Genomic DNA, 10,205 nt, shown 5'->3' with positions numbered 1-10,205 from the left:
CCTGTGCCAATGTGTTCAAGTGTACTCCCCACTTTCTCTTCTATGAGGTTCATTGTGGCTGGCTTTATGTTGAGGTCTTTGACCATTTGGACTTGAGTTTTGTGCATGGTGATAGATATGGATCTATTTTCATTCTTCTACATGTTGATATTCAGTTATGCCAGCAACATTTGTTAAATATTCTTTCTTTTTTTCCATTTGATATTTTTGTTTCTTTATTAAAAATCAGGTATTCGAAAGTGTGTGGATTAATATCCGGGTTTTTGATTCAGTTCCATTGGTCCTCCTGTCTGTTTTTATGCCAGTATCAGGCTGTTTTCAGTACTGTAGCTCTGTAGTAGAGTTTAAAGTCAGGGATTGTGATGCCTCCAGAAGTTCTTTTATTTTACAGGATTGTTTTGGCTATTCCGGTTATTTTGCTTTTCCATATGAAGTTGAGTACTATTCTTTCAAGGTCTGTGAAGAATTTTGCTGGGATTTTGATGGGCATTGTGTTGAATCTGGAGATTGCTTTTGGTAAGATTGCCATTTTTACTATGCTAATTCTACCTACCCAAGAGCATGGGAGATCTTTTCACTTTCTGGTGTGTTCTTCAAAGATTTAAAGTTCTTTTCATATAAGTCTTCCACTTGTTTGGTTAGAGTTACTCTGAGATATTTTATGCTATTTGTGGCTATTGTGAAGGGTGATGTTTCTCTGATTTCTTTCTCAGCCCATTTATCATCTGTGTACAGGAGGGATACTGATTTTTTTTTTTTAGTTAATCTTGTATCCTGCTACATTACTGAAAGTGTTTATGAGTTGTAGAAGTTCCTGGGTAGAATTTTTGGGGTCGCTTATGTAAACTATCATATTATCAGCAAATAGTGAGAATTTGACTTCTTCTTTTCTGATTTGTATCCCCCTGATCTCCTTTTGGCGTTTTATTGCTCTACCTAGGACCTCAAGAACTATACGGAATAGATATGGAGAGAGTAGATAACCTTGTCTTGTTCCTGATTTCAATGGGATTGTTCACACGGGAATTTTCTGTACCATCTTTGCAACTCCTACACGTATATAATATTATTCCAAAATGAGACGTTTGTTTAATACTGGGGACACCATGACTGCAATTCCAGCGCTCTGAAGGCTGAGGCACGAGGATCTCGTGTTTGAGGTCAAATCTGGAATACATCAATCATTTCAGACCAGCCTGAGGTACATAGAGAGATCACAGCTCAAAAAGAGTGGGTGGGACTGGAGAGTTGGCTCATTGGTTAAGAGCAGAGCACTGGCTGCTCTTGCTGAGGAATGATGTTTGATTTCCACATCCACAGGGTGGCTCACAACCGTCCTTAACTCCAGTTTCAAAGATGCTGATGCCCTCTTCTGGTCTCTATGGGTATTGCATGCATACAGTACATGGACATAACCATCCGGCAAAACGTCCACACACATAAAATAAAAATAAATAAAACACTTTATAAATATTTAATTAAGTAAACAAGCAGCACAGCTTGGTGAGAACCCACTTGTAGGCTGGGCTCAGAAGACAGAGAGTGACACCCACATTTTCTGAATCCAAGCAGCATGGCCCTGGAGGCAGACAGCTCCTCTGGTGCCCAATACTGGGGCAGCCAGTCTCTAAAGGAAAGAGGCATTCCAGGGAAGGAAAACCAGTTCATTCACAAGTTTGTCTGAACTCTTCCTCCTGACACCGTGAGCGTCTAGAGCTGACGGTACCATCTGCATCAGCATTAACTCTTACAGAACATCAATATCTGGTTTACAGCGGCACTCAATGCCGAGGTAATCAGGACATCCATGCACACATGGCTAGCAGGTCTCTTGAGAAAGGACAATTCCTGTGTTTTTTAGGGGGAATGAAGCACCCACCCGTGACCAGGGACCAGAAGCAGAGTCCCTAGAGATGCTACTCTCTGCCTGCTTTACTCAACGGGAATAAAAGACGGGCTCCCACAACAGAGTCAGCGCACGGCTCTACGATAAAACAGCCCCAATCAGGCTATCACTGAGACAGGAGTAGGAATGTGAGGGTGTCACCGGGGAAACAAGAAATGGGCTTGTCTTCTTTTGTAAGAAGAAGCTGAAGTTGGGACTCCTGAATTCACAGAATTTGAAATCACAAAAGATAATAAAAAATCTGAGCCATCTGTTTCTATGAAACGTAGCTTTCATACAATGCAATGTTCTGTACAGTGGCAGGGGGGTGGGGACAACAGACGGACAGATGGACACACTTGTCAGCAAGCTGGGAAACAGAAACCAGAAACCAGCCCCAGCGCTAAAGAGCTTCCGTCTGCTCAGCCTGTCACGATGTAAGGACTGAAAATCACCTAGCAATAGCGTCTAGAAGACGGGGGTCAAGGAAGGACTGTGCCTGACCCCACCACAGTACATATAACAGCAGTCAGTAAAGAAGCACCCAGCTGCACACTGCAGGTAGCCAGCCTGCAGTGGGGATGCCGGCTAAAACTGTACTGAACGGTCCATGGTGGCCATCCCAGGAGGAAGCAAGCAGAGGGAGCAGCGTTCCATGGCTTTTGCTTCGGTTCCTGCCTGAGTTTTCACCCTGACTTTTCTTCATAATGGACTGGAAGCTGTAATAAACCTGCCCCTCTCCAAGTTGCTTTAAGTCATGGTGTTTTCTCACAGCAACAGAAAGCAAACTAAGACACGGCCAGGCTATGAGCACCTGATCATGGAAGGAACTTGGCAGATGTAGTTTCTGTGGCTCCCTTCTAAGGTAACATGGTAGCAATGGTGTGCACAGGGGACATCCGGAGGTCCCAGGTACTCCAGTACCTTTAGACTCAAGGACACATCTCTATGGAAAGGGCAGAGCCAGTGGGTTCCTGGCGGTGCCTCCCAGGCCTGACAGATGCAAACACCAAGGCCAAGAGAATCCTGCATCACAGGGAAGCTGTGAGGACACACGACATACAGAAGCCCCGGCCTTATGGAATCCCTGCACAGTTTATGTGGTAGGTACCATTCTTACTGATCAGATCATTCTTCCATATAGTTCCAAAACCCTCAAGCATGCCAGAAGTCTGGAACATACTATGTAGCCCAGGCTATCCTTGAACTCTCCATGTTCCTGCCTCCCCAGGGACAGAGATTACAGGCCTGAATCAAGGCTGGCTGTACCTGTGAAGACACACTCACCAAAAGCAATTCCTGGCGGGCCACCAACCAAACCACCGACGAAGGCCACTGTCCCCGCAACCAAGGCACCCCTCCCAGAGTGCTTGACGGCCGCCTTCATTTTTCTCTCGTGGGAAATGGAACACAGGAGCTTCATAATGTCATCTACCTGGATGGGCATCTCGGCAGACCTTAAAGGAAGATTCAACGAGATAAGTGGTTTCAATGTTTGCCCAAATGTGTACTTAAAAAGAAAGTGAAGCCGGGCAGTGGTGGTGCTCGCCTTTAATCCCAGCACTCAGGAGGCAGGGGCAGGTGGATCTCCGTGATTTCAAGGCCAGTCTGGTCTACAAGAGCTAGTTCCAGGACAGGCACCAAAAACTCCAGAGAAACCCTGTCTCAAAAAAAGAAAGAAAGAGCCGGGCGGTGGTGGCACACGCCTATAATCCCAGCATTCGGGAGGCAGAGGCATGAGGATCTCTGTGAGTTCGAAGCCAGCATGGTCTACAAAGGGAGTTCCAGGACAGGCTCCAAAGCTACAGAGAAACCCTGTCTCGTAAAACCAAAAAAAGAAAAGAAAGCAAGAAAGCAAGCAGGTGTTCTGCTGCATGCATGTCTGTGTACCACATGCATGCAGTGCCCTTGGAGGCCATGATCCCCTGGAACAGGGGAGACAGACCTCTGTGAGACACCATATGGGTGCTGGTAATCAACAGGGGTCCTGAACAGCCAGTGCTCTTAACCTCTAAGTCTTCTCTCCAGTTCATTGTTTTACTTTTGTTTATTTTTGAGATAAGGCCTTCCTTGCTACTTACTCTGGACCAATCTGTTTAGTTTAATTATTTATTTTGAGATAAGGTCTTGCTACACAGGCCTGGCCATAATCCTTTTGCCTCAGACTTTTGCCCCATGGATATCAGGAGAGCACCCCAGTACCCTGTGGTGGAAAAGGAAAGTTTTAATGAGCTTATGAGTATTTTGATCCAAATGTATCAGTTTCTAGCATCTCAGGAAGAGCGCCCACCTTCCGGAAAGAAGAGTTGCTTGGCCGTGTGCATGTCAGACGGGCACATAGCCCTGTGTGGTTCCGTCGCCAAGAAGCTGGGCATCTGCTAACAAGCAAACGGGAGCAGCGAAGTGGATGAAAGGTCTGCCGTGCCCTCTGGTTAGCTTTAGACTCCGGACAAACGAGGAAGCGCCTCAGCCATAGGCTTTACCAGTCCCCTAGCTAGCTAAGCCTGACCTCTCTCACGCCAGCAGCCATTCATCAAGTGGCCCCGCAACCTTCAACACAGAAAGTCTGGCAGGGACAGTGAATTCCCAGCCATATGGCCCCTCGCGTGTGACAAGGTATCTGAGCCAAGTCAGAAACAGGGAAAAGGACAAGATTCTGAGGCTGTACTGGCATCTGCCTGCTATGTAACCCAGAGCCAGGAGTCAAGATACTCGGCTTTTAAGATGGAGCTCAAATGGGGCTGAAAATGCAGATCTTTACGGCAGACACACACACACACACACACACAAAAAATGCTCTGAGTCTGAGCCCCAGTGCAAAAACAAGGATGGACCCTTGCAAGGGGTACACAGAAGGGATGCAGAGTGGCTAAGGAGAGCCAAGGGCACTGCAGACCCTGTTGGGACGCCACGTGCTAAGACAAGAGCTGGGTAGGGCAGCACAGGCTGTCCTCTCGGACCTTGGGAAGCTAAAGCAGGGGGTTGCGAACCCACGGCCAGCCTGGAGTAGATAGCTAGATTTTTCTATCAAAAAGAAAATAATAATGATTAATTAATAATTAATTATTAAAATCTATATNATCTATATCATACATTAAATATTATTATAATCGTATTATAATTAATGATAAAGAAAAAACAGAAACAAGGTGAATTAGCAAGATGAAGCCATCACAAAACAAAATAAATCAGATTTCTGGGGGGTTTGATGATTGGCATGGTGGCTCATAGCTACAATTCCAGCACTTGGGAAGTCAAAGAAAGATCAAGATGAGTCTGAGGCCAGTCTGGGCTACACAATAGATCAAGGCTTGCCTGCACTCAAAACATGGGACTTCCAAGACACATGAAACGACAGAGAGCCCTTATGAATAATGACCGTAGGCAATCTGTGAGGACCAGGACACATTGCCGTGCTGCTGGGAAGTGATAGGCAGAGGCTGAGCCATGGGTGAGAGGCACTGTGCCCCACAGAGGGACTGGTGGGTAAGGAGAGCCCACACACTGACAGACCACTCCATAAGGCGGGGGAGAAAAAGCAGCAGGACGCTTCCTGACGACTCCCACACTTCCTGCTCCTGTGAGGCTGAGAGACAGACTTGTCAGGAAGCTAAGGGACCTTGCTGAGGGAGTTCCAGGGCTACAGTCAACAGCCTTGGGTTATACTAGGCTTTGGTCGGTTAGCTGGTTTTTCTCTCGGTGCCCAAGAGTTATGCAGAATCAGAATCCCTCAATGTTAAACCGTCTTCTTGGCTCTGGGAGTTCTGAGTTCTGTAAGGAACCCGTGGAGTCACCACATTGACACAATGGCTTCCCAGAAGGAAGAAGTATGCTATGTTCCAACCCCTTGAAATGGTCCTTTTGCTCACCCTTACCCTTTTGAGACTTCTTTACTTGCTGTGTAGCCCAGGCTAGTCTGAAACTCCATGATGGCCTTCTGCATTGGCTTCCTAAGCCCTGGTATTACTGGTCTGCACTACCCATTGTCTCTGTTTCCTTCCTCAATTTTGATAAACTTTAGATGAATGCCTTCCTTTCAAAAGACTAACACCTCACTCCCATCCTGATTAGCTTTGGTGCAGATCCAGCTTTTTGTTTAATCTGTCGGTTACACTGGAAAAAGTCAGGTTCAGCCCAGGTCTCAGAAGATGGCAGGACACCCCCCATGCCCAGAAGCAGAAGGCCTGTGCCCTTCTGGTCCTGAAGCACCAGCACGCAGATAGCACTCCACATATCAACTCTCCGCAGAATAACGAATCTGCACTCTCAGAATGGGTTTCGCATAACAAGAAAATGCACGTGGAAGAGGCAGGACAGAGATGCATACGGTAGCTTCCCCCCCCACCCCATCCATAAAGCATACATTCTGAGACTCCAGTAGATGCCCGAAAGCTTGATTAATCTGTCCTGACAGCTTTTATGTCCTGGATCCTTTGCATTGTAACTCTCAAGCCTTGGAGTCTTTAGTTCATAAAACGAGGTTACTGGCACAAGCACTGGGCACCCACAACGTGACAGCTTAGGGCTACCGAGTGACTAGCAGGAAGGTAGGGTAAACCCTGTGGACACACTGGACAAAAAGGAGGACTCAGATCTGCGGCAGAATGGAGAGGGATGGCAGGAGACTGCATCACACGACTTAGGATGGAATTTCTAACTACTCAGAAAACCCTTCACTTAAAACTTACTAAGTATTTAAAACTCACGAATTGTTTATTTCTAAAAAAAATATTTCATCACTTAATATTTGGCTACAGTTAGATAAAACTACAGAAGGTAAAACTGTGGACAACAGGGAACGGGCTAATGTTCCTATGCACTTCACCCTCGATCATCCCCAAACCTGCTCTGGATAATTTTAAGTGGGGCAGACTGGGCACCAACACGTCCGTGCCATTCCTAAATCTCCACCTAAGTCAGTGCAAGAGGACAAGCCAGGCTCTTTAGCAGGTGCTAGGGAGCAGGGGAGCTGGGCAAGGGCAGCTCCACTCCAGCCAGGCGTCTGCAGTCTACAAGCCAAGGCAAGGCGGGTTTAAATTTCTCGAAGAATAATTTCAGAAGTTACATCTGCAGCAGGCTTATGTTGTGGAAGTACGGTTTGCCACCCCGGCTCCTGAGTCCCTGGGAAACCCTTTCATTTCCTGCCTTCTTCAGACTCACAAGATTGAAAGGAAACCCGTATCTTCTCTTCCCGGCCCAGGGCCATCCATGTCTGTCACTGACCGGGAGAGTTGAGGACACAGAAGACAGGGTCTTCCCGCAATAGTACAACCTTTTCAATAATGCTGTCCTCAGAGCAGGTCCTGATTGATCCACCTGCGGGCCGCAGGGAAGGCAGATGCTAACTGAGCCCTGATGGTTTACAGTCATCCAGACTAGCGGGAAGATGACGGCCGGACTCTGGAAGCCAAGCCTTTGCATAGCAGCCTCAACTGAGTTCAGTCAAGTTATGAGAGACAACGGAGGAGGCTCTAGAGCTAACGGGACCTCCATGTCCTTTATAGCAATATTGGGCAAAGCGGGGGTTCCAACCCCCACTGTGGAAGGAGGAAGTGCGTGTTGGTGGAGAAACGAAACAGAAAGAGTGTGGAGAACTGGCCCTTGCTCAGAGGTCATTCATTATCTTGCTCTCCTTTCCGGAATTTACAAACTCCAAGCTGAAATCTGGCCTCTATCAAGTTCATCATCCCATTCTTCCACCACACAAAGTTGTCTTTTAATTACTTGGCTGTTGGTATTTAAAAACAAGAGGACGTCGAGGACGTGCTGGCACAGCTCTGTGGCCCCTGCATTGGGGAGGCTACGGTAGGAGGGCAGACAGTTCAAGACCAGGTTGGATTATATAGTGATACCCTGTCTCAAAATAATGGCAATAATATCTTACAACTTAGATTTTTCCTGACTTCTCTTGAAAGACCAGAAGGTATCAGTGGTAGGTTCACTACACAGATCGCAGACTGGGCTGGCCAGGGGCTGACACCCGGCACTCTTGCTCTCCGTGGTGCGATGCCCTCTTCTCGGGCCTTCACCTCTGCCTACGGGCACCTTATCCACTTACTTAGTCATAGACCGCTTCTCAACCACAACTCCAACTAATCTGGCTTTCTGCGCCCCTGACATCTTTCCTGACCATCTCTAAATCAGTGCCATGTCCCCTCCCGTAAGGAGCCAGGGGTAGGCTGTGGGAGTCACCGCAGCACGCACGCGCACTCCCGCACACCCGCGCTCATCCAGACTGCGCTCGGAGCTGGCCCCGACTCCAACCTCGGCGCTGCAGCTTAGGCCTGTCCGCGCCACGGTTCCTTTGCGTGAAGATGAACAGCAGTGTGCCCGACACCGTGGGGTTCCCGACCGGCTCCGCAGACCCTGGCTTCCCCACGCGCACCTTTACCGTGCTGGCGTCTGGGACCGCGGGGACACTGAGCACCGCTCCGCGCGCAGCCGGCTCCGCTCTGCCAGCGCCAGCGAGGCGCTCACAGGCCACGGCCGCCCTGGCTCCGCCCTCCTTCCTTCCGGCTCCGCCGGCCTTCCGGGTCGCCGTGCCTCGGGTCCCCGCGGGTCCGGGTGCTCAGTGGGGCCAGGCCTGGGAGGGAAGGACCCTGAGGGTTCAGCGGGGCATCCCTTTCCCCCCCCCTGCCCCGCCCCAGCGTCTGGTTGGTTGGCACACACTGACCACGGCTTGGAAGCGGTGACCCTACGGGAATGGGGAGGACTTTGTGACCCGAGGACACACCGGGACTCAAAGCTTCCCCCACCTACCCACCCACTCCGGCTACCCCGTCCTATAGCCAACCTCACGTCTAGGATCCGGGGTCGCTCCTGGAAGGTCCTCTCCGAGCACCCTTTGCGTGGGGCGTGTGACCTTAAGGGGCTTCCTCCCACCCCGGAATCCTGTGCCTGGAAGATGCTGCCGGGGGCTGAGCTGTCAGGATCTGCTACTGATTAACTCTGGGGCCTAAGTGGGGTGCGCAGGGGCTGCCCTGTCAAAGGGAGGCTAATTTGGAGGAGAACAAAGAGTAGCCGAAAAACCTTGAGAGGTCCGTAGAGCAGTCCCCATTCTTGACTCTAAGGACCCCAGGGATAGCCTTGAACTATCCCTAGTCAGAAAGAGGCTTCTGGAAGATCTCCCAGTACTGTGAACTGTAACCCTGAGCAAAGTCTTGCTGAGTAGGAACGGTTGTCCTTGGCAAACTAGTTTCAGAGGAGCTGGGCGGGCTAATGCCACCCAATTAGAAAGTGTGGACTGCAGTCTGGGTCTGTGTAGCTTCTAGCACGCTCTGCCTGGGTTGTGGCAGTACAGCGAGCCCCCAGAAGACAGACTTTCCCATGAAAAGTTCTATGATTTGTGTTCTTGTCTTCTTGTGAGAAAGCTTCGAAAGATTTCTCCTGGCTGGTGTGGAAAATTGGTGTCCTCCTTCGAATAGGAACTTTTCCCCCCTGAGTTTGGGTTACTTTCAAGAACCAGCCAGAGTTAACTGAGCTCGCTGCTCCAATTCTGCCTACGCTGAGTGAGGTGCTCCAGTGGCCCCCGCTGGCAGCGCCCCTGGTGGCACGTTAGAGGACTGGACTGTCGTCTCCTTTGCTTAAGAATAGAAAGTACAAGAAGCAGGTAGAGGTGCAGGGAGCAAGGAAGAAAGCTCAGTGGAGAAGAGAGGCTAGGATATAACACATTCACACAAATGAAGTCATAAAATGATCACTCTGAAGGCTAGAAGTGTTCACTAGCGGCTGAGGCTGTCTGTGGAGGAGGCATCACAGAAGGGTTAGCTGGTGTACGTCCATAGTCTGATCACTTGGGACCCACCTTTAATCCTAGCACTTGGAAGGCAAAGACAGGCAGATCTCTTAGTTTGGGGTCAGCCTGAACTATATAGAGAGTTCCAGATGGGCCAGATCTACATAGTGAGTTTGAGACCCTGTCTCAACAATAACAAACAAACAAACAAACAAACAAAAAAACACAACATTTGAGGCTGAATATGGAGACCCTGTCTCAACCCTCTCCCCTTCCAACCCGAAATTCACACAATGAAAGCTATTGGTAGGGAGTGGTACTAAGAATGGGTCTTTAGGAGGTGACTAGTGACCTTGTAGAAGAGGTCCGAGGGAGCTTGTTGTCTCCTTCCTCCATCAGTGAGGTGCTTGACTTCATGAGACTTGGAAGCTGCTGGTACTTCCTGGTCTCCAAACTAAGGAATCAGTTCCGTTGTTCATAAATCTCCTGTCTTGCTCTTTTGTTACAGCAGCTTGAAGGGACTAAGACACTTCCCCTGAGCCTGTAGGAAAGACCCCTGTCTCTTTTAGTTTCTGCTAAAGCCAC

General features: G+C 49.0%; 1 protein-coding gene across 3 annotated transcripts in view; it reads right to left on the bottom strand.

Annotated features, from left to right (window-relative positions):
- The window catches only part of CUNH19orf12 (chromosome unknown C19orf12 homolog), a 15,442-nt gene extending 6,998 nt beyond the window's left edge, over nt 1–8,444 (bottom strand). The window contains exons 1-2 of one of the 3 annotated variants that reach the window (XM_050124509.1): nt 8,150–8,444; nt 3,173–3,342 (exon numbers count right to left, since the gene is read on the bottom strand). In XM_050124509.1, coding sequence (XP_049980466.1) covers nt 3,173–3,332 — 160 coding nt within the window. In that variant the 5' untranslated portion in view covers nt 3,333–3,342; nt 8,150–8,444. The remainder of the gene's footprint in view (nt 1–3,172; nt 3,343–8,149) is intronic. The other 2 variants (XM_050124510.1, XM_050124508.1) reach the window with 2 other exon arrangements.
- Nucleotides 8,445–10,205: the final 1,761 nt, after the last annotated feature.

This window comes from Alexandromys fortis, unplaced genomic scaffold (genome assembly GCF_014885135.2).
Source record: "Alexandromys fortis isolate MF-2015 unplaced genomic scaffold, M_Fortis_MF-2015_v1.1 scaffold_198, whole genome shotgun sequence".
NCBI classification, from domain to species: domain Eukaryota; kingdom Metazoa; phylum Chordata; class Mammalia; order Rodentia; family Cricetidae; genus Alexandromys; species Alexandromys fortis.
The sequence above is the reverse complement of the archived record's forward strand: the minus strand, read 5'-3'. Positions and strand labels throughout refer to the sequence as shown.